Genomic DNA, 15,069 nt, shown 5'->3' with positions numbered 1-15,069 from the left:
GTAGGAGGTGTGCAGGAGGCAGCTGATCGATGTTTCTCATTGATGTTTCTAACTCTCTGTTGTATAAAAAAATAAAAGCAAATTGTGGTAGGTAGTTTCTTTCATCAATGTTTCCATCTCTCTATCTAAAACGGATAAAAACATATCTAAAAAATAAAATAAGATGTACAACTGCCATTCTCTGGAGCATTTTCTTAATCAATTGAGATTTGCTTCCCAGCAATTATCATTTTGGGTCAAGTAAACTCATAAAAATTCTCTACAGGTTTGAATATTTCTTAGCTAGTTTGGTTCGATTCAGGTCAGGAACAAATGCTGTGTTGTGGGCTGGATCCCCAGTAGGGAGCATGCTGGAGGCTGCCAATCAATGATTCTCACTCATCATTGATGTTCCTGTCTCTCCTCCCTTTCTCTCTGAAATCAATAATATATATTATATATATTACATATAATATATATATATGTAAAGTATGAAGAATCACAAAACCTTGGGTGACCATTCCAGTCACGTGCTCACTTCAATTCTGCTTTCTCAGACTTCACTGCTAAAATTTCTCTGTGGTCTTAACTGTTTTCACCATTCACCAATGCTTCACCAGAACTATTGCCTAATCACTAAATAGCCCATTGTTAGTAGCTTTCTGTAATTTTGCATTTTGTTTGTATTGATTTTTAGAGAGGAAGGGAAAAAAAGAAACTTCAATGTGAAAGAGAAACATCAGTAGGCTGGCATGGCTCAGTGGTTGAGCATTGATGATGACCCAGGACTGTGATCGGCAAACTGCGCCTCGAGAGCCACATGCGGCTCTTTGGCCCCTTTAGTGCGGCTCTTCCACAAAATACCACGGCCTGGGCGAGTCTATTTTGAAGAAGTGGCGTTAGAAGAAGTTTAAGTTTTAAAAATTTGGCTCTCAAAAGAAATTTCAATCTTTGTACTATTGATATTTGGCTCTGTTGACTAATGAGTTTGCTGACCACTGAACCAGGAGGTCAGGGTTCGATTCCCTCTCAGGGCACATGCCCAGGTTGTGGGCTCCATCCCCTGCCTGGGTAGTTCAGGAGGCAGCCAATCCATGATTCTCATCATTGATGTTTCTATCTCCCTTCTCAAATCAATTAAAAAATATATATTTTTTAAAAGGCTGCCCTGAGGGGGAGTGGAATTCGCCACCCGTAGTTCCAACTAAATGAGCCGCACAGGTCAGGGCAATTTTGCATTTTAAACCTTTTTTTTATTTTCTGAGATAAGTTCAATTGCCCAAGGAAGTGAGTCCCTGCAATCACAAGTGATCAATTCCCAGTGAGGAGTTGAAATCAATGGAAGGCACTCCCAGCATGTAAAATGCAAATTGCAAAAATCTTATTAACAATGTCTTTTTCGTGATTCGAAGGCCGGAAAGGAAATAATTCTGGTGAAACTGAAGATGGTGAAAACTCAGGAACGGTAAGGCTCCATTGGCTCTGCAGCCTTGAGGGGCCGGGATGGCGCGGGGTGAGGGGGCGCATCTGAAATAATACTTTTAGCTCCTGAGAACGAGCTAAACTTCACAGAAGTTGGAGCTACTGTCTCCAAACACAACTCTCCCCGGAAACCTGAGTCCTGGTGCTTTACGGAGGGACCGAGGTCGCTCCTAGCCCTCGCACCCACAGACCCCCTTTCCCAGCGCCGGGCGGGTCCACATTTTCCTGCGGGAGATCCCAGCAGCAGCAGCAGAGGCACCGACAGCATCTGACCGCGGGAACTACATTACCCGGCGTTCTCTGCGCCGAGTGGCAGCCAAGCCGGGCCAATGGGGGCCCGGGATGGAGGCGTCCCCTGGTGTGGCCCCGAGCGTGGGGCGGGACTTCCGGCGCCCTCCTCCCGGCGGTCATTTTGGCTGGTTGGGTGTGTTCCTCCCGGCGGCGGGTCCAGAGCGCGGGGGTCGCGGCCGGTGGACGAGGCGGAGAAGGCGTCGGGAGGGCCGTGTCCACCGCGGGAAGGCGGGTGTGAGGCTCGGCCTGGGCGCCGCCGGAGAGGGTCCGCACCGGGGCCGGGACGCGAACCGCCGCCCCGCTCCGCCCACTGACCCGGATGGCGGCGGCCGCGCCGAGGCGCCCGGCTGAGGTGAGCGCGTCCCGCGGGGCCTCCCCGCCTCCCCCTCCCAACCCTGCAGCCCGGGGGCGGGCGCCCTCCCCTCCTGCCGCCCAGGGCCCGCGTCGGGACCGCGAGGCGCTCGGAGCTGGGGTCCCTCCCGTTTCTGGTCGCGGGCGTGGACGTGGGGCGCCCTGTTGGGCTGTGAGAGAGGTTTCAGCCCGTGGAACCGGTCAGTGCGGAACCGTGGACCGGAGAGCCGGGGGGACCGGGAGAGCCCGGGGGACCGGGGGGACCGGGGGGATCGGGGGACCGGGAGAGCCGGGGGGACCGGGAGAGCCGGGGGGGGACCGGGAGAGCCGGGGGACCGGGAGAGCCGGGGGACCGGGAGAGCCGGGGGGACCGGGGGACCGGGAAAGCCGGGGAGAGCCGGGGGGACCGGGAGAGCCGGGGGACCGGGAGAGCCGGGGGGACCGGGACAGCCGGGGAGAGCCGGGGGGGACCGGGAGAGCCGGGGGACCGGGAGAGCCGGGGGGACCGGGAAAGCCGGGGAGAGCCGGGGGGGACCGGGAGAGCCGGGGGACCGGGAGAGCCGGGGGGACCGGGAAAGCCGGGGAGAGCCGGGGGGGACCGGGAGAGCCGGGGGGACCGGGGGGGGACCGGGAAAGCCGGGGAGAGCCGGGGGGGACCGGGGGAGCCGGGGGGGGGGACCGGGACAGCCGGGGGGGACCGGGGAGAGCCGGGGGGGACCGGGAGAGTCGGGGGACCGAGGAGCCAGGGAGAGCCGGGGGGACCGGGGGAGCCGGGGGGGGGGACCGGGGGAGCCGGGGGGGACCGGGACAGCCGGGGGGCCGGGGGGGGACCGGGAGAGCCGGGGGGTGGGGACCGGGAGAGCCGGGGGGGAACCGGGAGAGCCGGGGGGGGGACCGGGAGAGCCGGGAGGGGACTCGGACCCAAGGAGGTTTCCCTGGTTGACTGACTCGGGAGCGGAGGGGAGAAAGAGAGACATGGTTTTGCTATTCCACTCATTTATGAATTCATTGTTTTTTCTCTTAAAAAATATTTTACTTATTTATTTTTAATATATTTGGTCATCTGTATGTCATCTTTAGAGAAATCTCTGTTCAGGTCCTCTGCCCATTTTTTAATCGGATTGCTTGTTTTTTTGGCATTAAGTTTTATGAGTTCCTTACATATTTTGTCTTTTACAATGTGATATTGAGGAATATTTTGTTTTGTTAATCGTTTCTTTGCTGTGCAAAAACTCTTTAAGAGTAATATCAGAGAGTTTACTGCCTATGTTTTCTCTAGGAGTTTTTTGTTTTGGGTCTTACATTTAGTTCTTTAACCAATTTTGAGTTTCTTCTTCTATATGGTGTAAGACAGTAGTTTTTAAAAATATATATTTTATTAACTTTTTACAGAGAGGAAGGAAGAGGGATAGAGAGTTAGAAACATCGATGAGAGAGAAAAATCTATCAGCTGCCTCCTGTACACCTTCCACTGGGAATGTGCCCGCAACCAAGGTACATGCCCTTGACCGGAATCGAACCTGGGATCCTTCAGTCCACAGACCGATGCTTTATCCACTGAGCCACACCGGTCAGGGCAGTTTTGTGGGGTTTTTTTTTGGTTGCATGTTTCTGTCTAATTTTTCCAACACCGGTTATTGAAAGGACTGTCTTTACCCCATTGTATATTCTTTATTTTCTTTGTCATAGGTTAATTGGTTCTATGTGTTTTTATGCCAGTACCATGCTTTTTAAATTATAGCCTTGTAGTATCATGGTTAAATCTACTCCTGAGTATTTTATTACACAATGGTATATGGAATTTTCTTAATTTTTTAAAAAGTTATTTTTATTCCTTTTTTTTTCTATTTTAAATTTCTTTATTTTAATTTTTTTATTAGTTTCTCTTTCTGATAGTATGTTATTGATATAAAATGCACCTGATTTCTGAATATTCATTTTACATCCCACTACTTTTCTGAATTTGTCAGTTTTAATAGATTGTTTTTGGTGGATTCTTTAGGGTTGTCCATGTATAGTATTATGTCATTTGCAAATAATGTCTGTTTTACTTCTTTTTAATTTTAATGACTTCTTCATTGAGTATGATGTTAGCCTTTGGTTTGCCATTAGGCCTTCATTATGTTGCATTATGTTCCTTCTATTCCCACTCTACCGGATGCTGGGCTCTAGTTGGTGTTTCTGTTAACTAAAAGGTCACTAATTCTATTCTGATCAGGCACATATCAAGGTTGTGTGTGGGTTTGATCCCCAGTCAGGGTACATATGGGAGGCAACTGAACAATGTTTCTCTCTCTCCCTCTCCTTTTGTCTCCAAAATAAATAAATATATATATGTTGGATTTTTTTTTTTTTTTTTTTTTAATTTCAGGGAGGAAGGAAGAGGGAGAGAGAGAGAAACATCAGTGATGAGAGAGAACCACCAATCGGCCGTCTCCCGCATTCTCCCACTGGGAATCGAGCCCGAAACCTGGGCATGTGCCCTGACCAGGAAAGTAATCCAGAACCCTTCAGTTCATAGGCCGATGCTCTATCCACTGAGCCAAACTGGCCAGGGCTAGATGTTGGATCTTATCAAGTGCTTTTTCTGCAACTATGGATGTGATCATACAGTTTTGTTTATGTAGTATCATGTTAATTGATTTGCATATATTGAACCATCTTTGCATCCCAGGAATAAACCCCACTTCATCATAGTGTGTGTTCTCTCTTTTTTTATTGTTGTTAATCCTCAGCGGAGGATGTTTTCACATTGAGTGGAAAGGAGTGGGAGAGACAGAGGGAAACATTGATTGGTTGCCTCCCACATGCGCCCCCACCACGGGTTCAAGCTAGCAACTGGTACCTGCCCTTGACCGGAATTGAACCCGGGACTCTTCAGTCTCTGGGCCAGTGCTCAATGCACTGAGTCAAACTGGCTAGGGCTCTCTCTGTTTTGTATTTAATCCTCACCCAAATATGTATTTTTATTGATTTGAGTGAGAGGAAGGGAGAGGTGGAGAGTGAAACATTGATGGATTGCCTCAAGCACACACCCCGACCAGGGATTGAACCCACAATCCTGGGTATGTGTCCTAACGGGGAATCGAACCTGCAACCTTGTGGTGTATGGGACGACATCAGGGCTGATCTTTGTAATGTATTGCAGAGTTCAGTTTGCTCATTTTCTTTTTTTTTTTTGAGGGTTATTGGCCTATAGCATTCTTTTTTTGTCATGCCTTTGCCCGGCTGTGGTTTCAGGTAATGAGGGCCTTGTAACATGTTTGGAAGGTTTCCCTCTTGTAGAATTTTTTGGCAAAATTCCCCTGTGGTGCCATCTGGTCCAGGGCTTTTGTTTGTTGTTATTGGTCTGGTGGGTTTAGTGTTTCTCTTTTTAGAAATTTTTCTCTTTAGGCTAATTTGTTGGCATTTACTCAGATTATCTATCTGTCTTCTATAATAATAAAAGGTAATATGCTAATTAGACCGGCTGACCTTCTGGACGAAGCCGGGCTGTGAGGGAAGCCCGGGTCCCGGGTGCCAGAGGGAAGCCGGTGCCAGCAGCCAGGGGAAGGAAGACCTCTTGCACTAATTTCGTGCATCAGGCCTCTAGTTTTTTTACACTGCTTTTGTGTTTCTGTGGTGTCATTATCATTTCTCTTTTGATTCTGATTTTATTTGGGTCCTCATTTTTTCCTTGATGAATCTGGTTAGTTTATCAATTTTGCTTATCTTGTTAAAGAGCCACCTCTTTTTTTTTTTTTTTTTAATATTTCATTGATTTTTTTTACAGAGAGGAAGGGAGAGAGAGTTAGAAACATCCATGAGAGAGAAACATCAGTCAGCTGCCCCCTGCACACCCCCCTCCTGGGGATGTGCCCGCAACCAGGGCACATGCCCTTGACCGGAATCGAACCTGGGACCTTGAGTCCGCAAGCCGACGCTCTGTCCACAGCCAAACCGGTCAGGGCTAAAGAGCCACCTCTTGTGTTCATTAAACTTTTGTATTTTTTAGACTGTTTTGTTTACTTCTGGTCTGACCTTTATTCTTTTATTTATTGACTAGAGGCCCGTTAAATGAAGAGATTCGTGCAATAGGCCTTCCTTCCCTTGGCTCCCAGCACCGGTTTTCCTCTGGCACCTGGGACCCAGGCCTTTGCTGCAGGCTCCGGCCAGAGTCTGCCGTCTTCGTCTTGGCTGCAGACTCCAGAGTCTGCAGTCTTCGTTTTCTCTCTGGCCAGAGTGCCGCTCCTCCCGTGGATCCCTTCGCCCCCCGCCCTTCCTCTCATAGCAGGCATCCTGCTCCGTCTGGCCACTCCTCATCTGGAGCAGCTGGGTGGCAGTCAGCTTTCTCCTTCTAATTTGCATATTCCCTCCTGATTGGCTAGTGAGAATAGTGGAGTGATGGTTAATTTGCATGTTTCTCTTTTATTAGTGTATATATTTTTCCTGTGTGTGTTGTTATTTGAGGTAAGCCTATATTGCTATATGATTTTTCTCTCAGAACTGTTTTGGCTGTGTCCCATAGATTGTGGGTCACTGTGTTTTTATTTTTGTCTCATATCTTCCTCCGCTCTCCCACTCCCCAATTTGCTCTTTATAATGTTGCTCAACTGTTTTTTTTTTTTTTTTTTTTTCCTGAGCATATTATTTAATTCACGCTACTTCATTTTTTATGATGGGATGGGAATGGGGGGATGAGGACAAATATTTGATACCTTAATCAATAAAGAAATAAATTTTGATTTTATTTGGGTCCTCATTTTTTCCTTGATGAATCTGGTTAGTTTATCAATTTTGCTTATCTTGTTAAAGAGCCACCTCTTTTTTTTTTTTTTTTTTAATATTTCATTGATTTTTTTTTACAGAGAGGAAGGGAGAGAGAGTTAGAAACATCCATGAGAGAGAAACATCAGTCAGCTGCCCCCTGCACACACCCCTACTGGGGATGTGCCCGCAACCAGGGTACATGCCTTGACCGGAATCGAACCTGGGACCTTGAGTCCGCAAGGTCTCTCGCCACACATGCTGTTGTGTTTTTTTTTAATATAGTTTATTGATTTCAGAGAGGAAGGGAGAGGGAGAGAGACAGTGACATGCAGTGATGAGAGAGACTTACACGGAATGGCATGGGTTCCCCCAGCAGGAATTGCCTCCTCAGCAGGGTGTGGGCCGATGGTTTTGTCTCAGCACCTCAGCCCCTGTTCTTTCCTCTCCTGGGTCCTGAAGCTCTCGGTGTAGCTACTGACACTTGATGGGAGTGACACGCACATTTCCCTGGAACATTCCCGACAGAACGGAGGATTCAGGAGATATTGTCAGAATCTGATTTTCATGTAATGTGTTGGCCTCATGCGTGGACTAATGGCTCTGTGTCCTGCCTGACAGGTCTAAGCAGTGAACGCTGGATGCTCTCAGCACGGGACTGCGTTCGGACCTTCCTGGGAAGCCAGAGCCACAGGCGCATCCTGATCCTGGTGAGCACCTGTGCTTCCTTTACTTGTCACCTGGGGGGAGGAAGGAACCCTCCCCGCCCTCCAGCGTCCTCTCGCTGGTCTGGCAACCAAATGGGAATAACACACGAGGTGACAAAGGCTCAGCTCCAGAGACACAGGAGCGAGAAAGCATCGTTGGTGTCAGAAATGGGCTGTGTGACTGTGAAGTTGGCTGATACAGGAGTTGGGAGAAATGGGGTACTTCCTGGCGTCTGAAGTCATGTCTCTAAACACATAAGCGATCAGTTGCTGGCAACTCCGCAGGAGTCTGGGCACGGCCCCTTTAAGAAAAAGCTGCCCTTGCAGCCTGGACACCCCTGGCACTGCTGCTTCCCTCTGTCTCTTCCAGGAGGTTCCGCCGTGGGCCGCCCAGCACAGGGGCCTCTGGAGCTGTGGGAGCATCGTCGCCCAGAAAGCCCTGCGTGGAGCGGCGTCTGGTGGAGCCAATGACGGTCCCGGGCTGGCGGCATCCTCCTGGTGACGGCTCCTCGTGCGGAGACGCTGGGTGCGAAGACCGGGCTGGGAAGGCGGGGCGGGCGCCGCTGTCCTCGTTGCTCAGAGTACAATGGCTGTGGCCTCACCGAGGGGTCTGGCTGAGGTGAGTGCACACCCCCCCACACCCACGCCCCCAAGCAAGCCCTAAAGCCCCAGCACCGTGAGGAGCTCATGGTGACACCCACAGGGCCAGCCCTGCAGAGGGGAGCTGCCCTGAGCCAGGTGATGGGGGAGCTGAAGGGGTGCGTGGCAGTCACAGGCCGGGGGGCGGGGCGGGGGTCACCGGAGGAGAAACACGATGTGCGTGGGGGACGTAAAGGCTCGCCAAGAGGCCGTTCACCGGAGGACAGAGGGGGAGGCTGGGTGACGGGGTTGAGCTGAGGATCGGATCCGGAGTGCAGACAGATGGCCCGGGTCTCCTGGCTCCAGCCCTGGGCCCAGGTGTGGGGGATCGAGCCCAGGAGCTCCCCGTCGCTGTCTCCGTCCCCTCCCCTCTGCCCACTGGTTCCTGTCACTGTCAGCACCCGTTAGGGCGGGGGGTGGGGTCCTGGTCCTGGTCCCCTGCACCTGCTGGGGAAGCATCACAGCCAGGCTGGTCCCGTGGAGGCTGTTCCCGGCACAGGGGCCATCTGTGCGAATTGACGGCACAGAGAAAACGGCAGGACGGACGGGGAGGAAGCTCCCACAGGCCGGGCGAGCTGTACGTGATGGTAGCCGTGGGGTGGGAGCAGTGTGTGGAGAGGGGGGAGGGAGCCCGGGAGGACAGTTCTTGTCTGGGAGCGCCCTAACGGCCGGAGCAGTCAGGACGGCATGATTTCCGTCCAGAGTTTGACGTAATTCAGAAACGGAGTGTGGGCAGTTGGCTATAAAGGTCTACAGGTGTGAGACGGGGGTCAGCATCAGACACCTGATAGGATGGTGGTGGGCACTGTGAATGGAGGGGAGTCGGGTGGTGTGTGAGTGATGGACCGGGAGGAAGAGGGCTGGGCGCCCGGCCGGAGGGACGGCTGTCACACACAGTGAGGGGGGAAGGTCAGTTAGCAGGTGGCCGGGCCTCCACGGAGGAGTGGACAGGAGGTGGAGAAGGCTGGGGTGTTGGAGCGAAGAGACTGACCTGAAGGCAATTCTTTACTCGCCGGAGCTTTATGGGGTTTCATGGAGCCCGGGGTGTGTTAGTCGGGCTGTTAGATGAGCTCGTCTCTGAGGTGAGGGGCTGCGTCGTGTCCCCTTAAATTTATGTGTTAAAGTCCTTCATCCCCAACACCTCGGGCCGTGACTGGCGCTGGCGACAGGGTCCTCACCGATGGGCTCTGATGCAGGTGCTGGGACTGAGCGCCCACGGAAAGCAGTAGCTCAGGAGGCATGCGGGCGGGCGTGAGGAGAGGGCTGAGGCTCTCTCCGGCAGCACGTGTACTAGCATTGGAACAACAGGGTAGATTGGGGTGGCTCGTAAGTAAGAGAAGAAAAGGGGGCATCGGTTCAACACGGGATGGAGGACCTGGGTGTCTCGAGGCTGAGAAGCGAGGATCCCAGCCGACGGGGCCTTCACAGTGGACATGAGGGTCCATGTGGTCTGTGACAGCACGGGGGCCTGTTGGTGCGAGTACTTTTTTTTAATAAAAATAATATATATTTATTTTACATATTTCAGAGAGGAAGGAAGAGGGAGGGAGAGAGAGAAAAACATCAATGATGAGAGAGAATCATTGATCTGCATGCCCCATACGGGATCGAGCCTGCCACCTGGGATTGTGCCCTGACTAGTAATTAAACGCTGACCTGGTTCATAGGTGGCCACGCAGCCCTGGAGCCACGCCGGCCAGGCTGGGCCACGTACTTTTGGTGCCATGTGATGGGTGACGTGTCAGAAGTGCACGTGGAGAGGGTGTTTGAGGCAGTGGCCCCGGTCCTAGGCACTGGGGGTGTCAGTGAGGGTTGTAGGCACATTGGGTGCAGCGTGGAGGCCCCCAGGGAGGGCATTAGGGGTGCCGCCTGGCTGGGGTGCTGGGGAGCCTATGTGGGCCACCTGGGGATGAGGCCTGGCATTTCCTGGGCTGGGTGTTGGGGAGGATGTGAGGGGAGGGGGTTGTTTGTAGCTTCCTCTCTACCTCGTGGCAGGGCCGTGTGAGCTTCGAGGACGTGGTCGTGTACTTCTCCTGGGAGGAGTGGGGGCTCCTGGACGAGACGCAGCGATGCCTGTACCACGACGTGATGCTGGAGAACTTGGCCCTGGTGACCTCACTGGGTGAGTCCTCACACCCACCAGGGCCGGGTCAGACTCCTCTCTCTCTCTCTCTCTCTCTCTAAAACTACTGTTACTGATCCCAGAGAAGGGGGGAGAGGGTGAGAGAGAGAGAGAGAGAGAGAGGAGAGAGAGAGAGAGAGAGAGAGGAGGGAGAGAAACTTCAGTGATGAGAGAGAATCACGGACCGGCTGCCTCCTGCACGCCCCGCACTGGGGGTGGAGCCCACAACCCGGGCCTGTGCCCTGACCGGAATCGAGCCCTGACCTCATGGTTCATAGGTCGACACTCAACCACCACGTCGCTGGGCTCCACCCTACCAGCTGCAGTTGGCCTTCAGTGTTGTTGCGTTAGTGTCAGGCAGTACGTCCCAGTACCAGCTGGAGACCCCACCTGTGCGTGTTCTCCCAGGGTGCTCTGTTCTTCTCGTGTTGAGACCTTTTTCCCAATTCCCTGCCCGGGTAGACTCACTGTGAACCTGCAGCCCAGAACGTGCTCCCTCAGCTGACCTTGCTCTCCGTCCCCGCCTTCCCTGGCTGGTAACCTTCCAGGCCATTCTGCCCACCTTTAATTTCCCATCTGTGCCCGTACGTGTTGTCACTGGTATGTCCCAAAGGTTGTTCTCACAAAGTTCCTCTGACCTTTGTAATATATAGTGTTCCCTGTTTGTCACGTTCAGAATTGCTCTGGGCCAGTGCTGGTTCCTCACTGGTTGCCTTAGGTGCCCCCATGATGGACGTGATTGTGAATGGCAGCAGGGCAGGGCATAGCAGGAGGGTGTGCTCAGATCACACCAGGACCTGTCCCGTGCCCCACTGCTTGCCTGCCTGCCCGTCCCCCTTCTTGACATTTCTCTCTGTCTCATTCTACCCTGACTCTGATCCTCTGTTGCCCATTGTTGGAGTTGATGTAATGTTGGGAGGGTTGCACACATCTTTAAAACAATCTCTGGCCCAGCTGGCATGGCGCAGCAGTTGAACATTGACCTATGAACCAGGAGGTCACCGTTTGATTCCTGGTCAGGGCGGATGCCCCGTTTGCAGACTCAATCTCCAGTGTGGGGCGTGCAGGAGGCAGCTGATGAGTGGTTCTCTCTCATCACTGATGTTTCTCTCTCCCTCTCACTTCCTTTCTGTAGGCCATAAGAGGGGAGTCATTCGATGACCCCTTTAATTCTTGGGGCTTTTAGAGTTCCAGTACTTAGTACAAAGCAGCCCCGTTCACCATCCTGAAAGTAGTCCACTGCATTCAGTTCTGGGGTGTCCCTCACACACGTCTGTGATGGGACTGCTCCCTCCCCTGCTCAGTGTGCACTCAGCAGCCTTTCTGTGCATCCAGGTTGCTGGCGTGGAATGGAGGAGGCGGAGGCTGAGGAGGAGGTGGAAGAGGAGGAGGAGGCGGAGGCGGAGGAGGCGGCGCTGTCTGTGCAGGGTGTTTCTGTCCCACAGACATCACTGGGCCAGACGCCAAGTCCAGCTCCAGCCACTCGGGCGGCTCACCCCTGTGAGAAGTGTGTCCTGGTCGGGGGAGACGTGCTGTGCCTGACGGAGTTCCCAGGGGCCTGTGGGGCATGCGGAAGGCAGCCCTGGCTCACCGCGGGCCTGCATGAGCAGCACAGGGACGAGGAGCCGCTCTGGAGTGATGTGGACGCCGTGGACACGGCCTCGTTCGTGACGAGCTGCGGGTGCCACACGTCGGGGAACCCCTTTGCCTTCGCTTGTGGGGCCGTCGGGGAGGACTTCCTGGCCATGGTGCGTCTTCTGCAGCATCAGGCCTCGCTCAGGGGGTCACAGCCCCCCGGCAGCTTCCAGTGTGGGGATGGGGAGGCCTTGCACAATGCGGGGAGCCATTACACTGGGAGTGACTACGAGCCACAACTCAGCCACGAATACAAACCCCTTCAGCACCAGCAGCTTCCCCCTCAAAGTCATTATGACTGTGATGATGGTGAGAAACCCTTTCACCAAAGCTCCCCGGTCTGTGATGGCCAGGCGCCTGACCCGGGACCGAGGTCATACGAGTGCAACGAATGCGGGAGATCCTTCAGCCAAAGCTACTACCTCATCCAGCACCACCGGATTCACACCGGAGCCAGGCCTTACAAGTGCAACGAGTGTGGGAAAGCCTTCACGTACAAACTCCGGCTGGTTCAGCACCTGCAGATCCACAACAGAGTGAAGCCTTACGAGTGTGGGGAGTGCAGGAAGTCCTTCAGCTACAGCTCCACGCTCATCAAACACCAGCGCGTGCACACGGGAGCCCGGCCTTACAAGTGCGGCGAGTGTGGAAACTCCTTCAGTCAGAGCTCCAACCTTGTCCAGCACCAGAAAATTCACAACGGGGCGAGGCCTTACAAGTGCAGTGAGTGCGGAAAATCTTTCAGCTACAAGTGCAAACTCGTGCAGCACCTGCGGATTCACACTGGTGAAAGGCCTTACGAGTGTGGGGATTGTGGGCGATCTTTCAGCCACAGCTCCACTCTCAACCAACACCGGAGAATTCACACTGGAGCCAGGCCTTATAAGTGTGACGAGTGTGAGAAATCTTTCAGCCAAAAATCCAACCTCATTCAGCATCAGAGAGTTCACACGGGGGAAAGGCCTTACGAGTGTGGGGAGTGTGGGAAATCCTTTAGTCAAAGCTCCCACATCATTCAACACAGAAAACTTCATACCAGATGACCTCAGGAATGTGCCGTGACTTTGGGCAACGTGTCAGCCACTGCTCTGTTGTCAGTTTAACAACAGCTTAACCCAGAGATTCTTTAAAGATATTAACCTGTTTGGCCCCAGAAAGTCCGCATGGGAGAAGCCTGAGACACACGCCTCAGGGAACACGCTGCTTCCTGTTGGGAAGCCCTCCGCTGATGGTGAACTTGATGCTTCAGCGTCCACAGCAGGGAGATCCTCCCTACGGATTATTTCGGTGCTCGGGAAGCTTTTATTTCCACTCCTCCGCTTCCTTTGTCTGAATTCGCACCCCTCCCAAGCCATCGCACACCTCTGCCATCCACTCCGAGGTTCCTCCTTTTTTCTGAATAATAGGGCATAATCTGGACTCAGTTTTCTTGGCTAAGGTCAGGCTGGGTAATGGTGTCTGGAAAAGAAGGGGTACCCTTCTCCCAGGCCTCCTGAGAGAGACGGACAGCACTTTGTGGTCCTCACTTACACCCTGGAGGCCAGCCCGGAGGAGGAGGTCGGGCTGGGACAACCTCCGGTGCTTCCGCAGGTGCAGTCGGTTGCCTTCCCTGGGGCGGTCACACCATCTGCTGAGCACCATGATGAGGAGCCTGCTTCCCAGGCGCTCACAGAGGGATCCTGTGCCTTCACGTCTCCAGCTGGGTGACTGTTCGCGGTTGTAGGACTGCAGGGGCTGGGCTGAAACCATTTGTTTCAAAACACTGGGTGAGACATCGGGCAACCAGGCAGGGTGTGCCCTCCATGCCTGTTCCCGTGGCGGAAGGCTGGGGACGAGTGTCCTGTAGGGAGGCCGTCGTCAGCAAATGCAGCTTTGGTTGTTTGGTTATTGCAGTCGTGTCTGAGCATGCTTCTGTCCCATCTGAGCGTGCTGCTGCACCGGAAGGAAGCGCAGACAGGAGTGAGACCAGGTGGCCTGCTTCTGTGACCAGCTGAGAAACTGAGTCCATGCCGGCCAGAAAGACCCACGTCCGAGTTTCCTGCCCCTGAGCGGGGCTCTGCTGCTCAGAGGATCGGAGTGGAAAGCAGTGCCGGGAGCCACACTTCCATCTGAGCGGCTTCCACGCATTGACACGTGTCGGGGCTGCACCTGTGGCCGTTGCTTCGTGTTGACCTGTGTCCCTCAAACAGCCAGAATCATAACCACCAGTTACTCTCACTGTGTGCCCTTTTTAAGTCTCTCCCTCTGCTCTCAGCAAGAGGGGTTGATGTTAGTTTCTTTCACAGATTATGTATTTTATAGAATTTTATATGATTCGTGTCATGAATTGTTCTCAAAGGTTTTAAATTTGATTTCCTTCATGCTCATAGTATTACTTTTGAGCTTCATGCACATCAGTCACACTTATGTGAAGTACTTTATTCCTTCTGTTTGAATACTATTCTGTCTATGGATGTTTACATTTAATGGAGGACATTGACTTGTTTCCAACTTTTTGGCTATTAGTGTAAATGCATGTCCTTCAATGAATTAGCTATTCTAGCCACTCACCCTATGAGAAACACTGTCACTCTAAAATTCTCACTTTTCTCTAAAACAACCCCTCCTGACTTTCTCCCCACCCCCCAATCACACTTCTCTCCTTCCCGAACTACAGCTCTTGGCTGTTCCTGAATAAACACACTGCTGAGGAAAAGGACTTTTATTTTAATGTCAGCATTATATACATATTCACATAATAGAAGCCCATTTGAGCAGAGGGATTGTTGAAATTGTGAAGTGGCTCAGTTAATACCTCCCGATAGTTAATGTGATTTAAAAAAAAAATTAAAAAGTATTTATTTCAGAGAAGAAGGGGGAGAGAGAAACAGACAACAATGGTGAGAGAGAATCATTGATTGGCTGTCTCCTAGAGGCGGCCCCCTAATGGGGATCGAACCTGGGACCCTTCAGTACACAGGCCAATACATTATTCACTGAGCCACACCAGCTGGCGCGTTACTGTGATTTTGCAGGTGACAAACATGGCATTTCCAAAGAGGGTGAACTAATGCTGCACCGAAGACCACACACTGTTCACCAGAAGTTACGTTCCAGCAGATGACATGGAACTGGAGT

The 15,069-nt window shown here is 52.5% G+C and overlaps 1 protein-coding gene across 1 annotated transcript; it reads left to right on the top strand.

Moving 5' to 3' along the window:
• Nucleotides 1-1,831: 1,831 nt before the first annotated feature.
• LOC103304059 (zinc finger protein 501-like) lies at nucleotides 1,832-14,647 on the top strand. Its single transcript, XM_054710119.1, has 6 exons — nucleotides 1,832-2,104; nucleotides 7,471-7,559; nucleotides 7,927-8,175; nucleotides 10,191-10,317; nucleotides 11,653-11,693; nucleotides 11,763-14,647. The coding sequence occupies exons 3-6, from the start codon at nucleotides 8,143-8,145 to the stop codon at nucleotides 12,993-12,995; spliced, it is 1,434 nt and encodes a 477-aa protein (XP_054566094.1). The 5' UTR covers nucleotides 1,832-2,104; nucleotides 7,471-7,559; nucleotides 7,927-8,142; the 3' UTR covers nucleotides 12,996-14,647.
• The last annotated feature ends 422 nt before the right edge of the window (nucleotides 14,648-15,069 follow it).

The sequence above is a fragment of the Eptesicus fuscus genome, chromosome 21, assembly GCF_027574615.1.
Source record: "Eptesicus fuscus isolate TK198812 chromosome 21, DD_ASM_mEF_20220401, whole genome shotgun sequence".
Lineage (NCBI taxonomy): Eukaryota > Metazoa > Chordata > Mammalia > Chiroptera > Vespertilionidae > Eptesicus > Eptesicus fuscus.
Note: the sequence above shows the minus strand (reverse complement) of the source record. Positions and strands in the feature narration are given on the sequence as shown.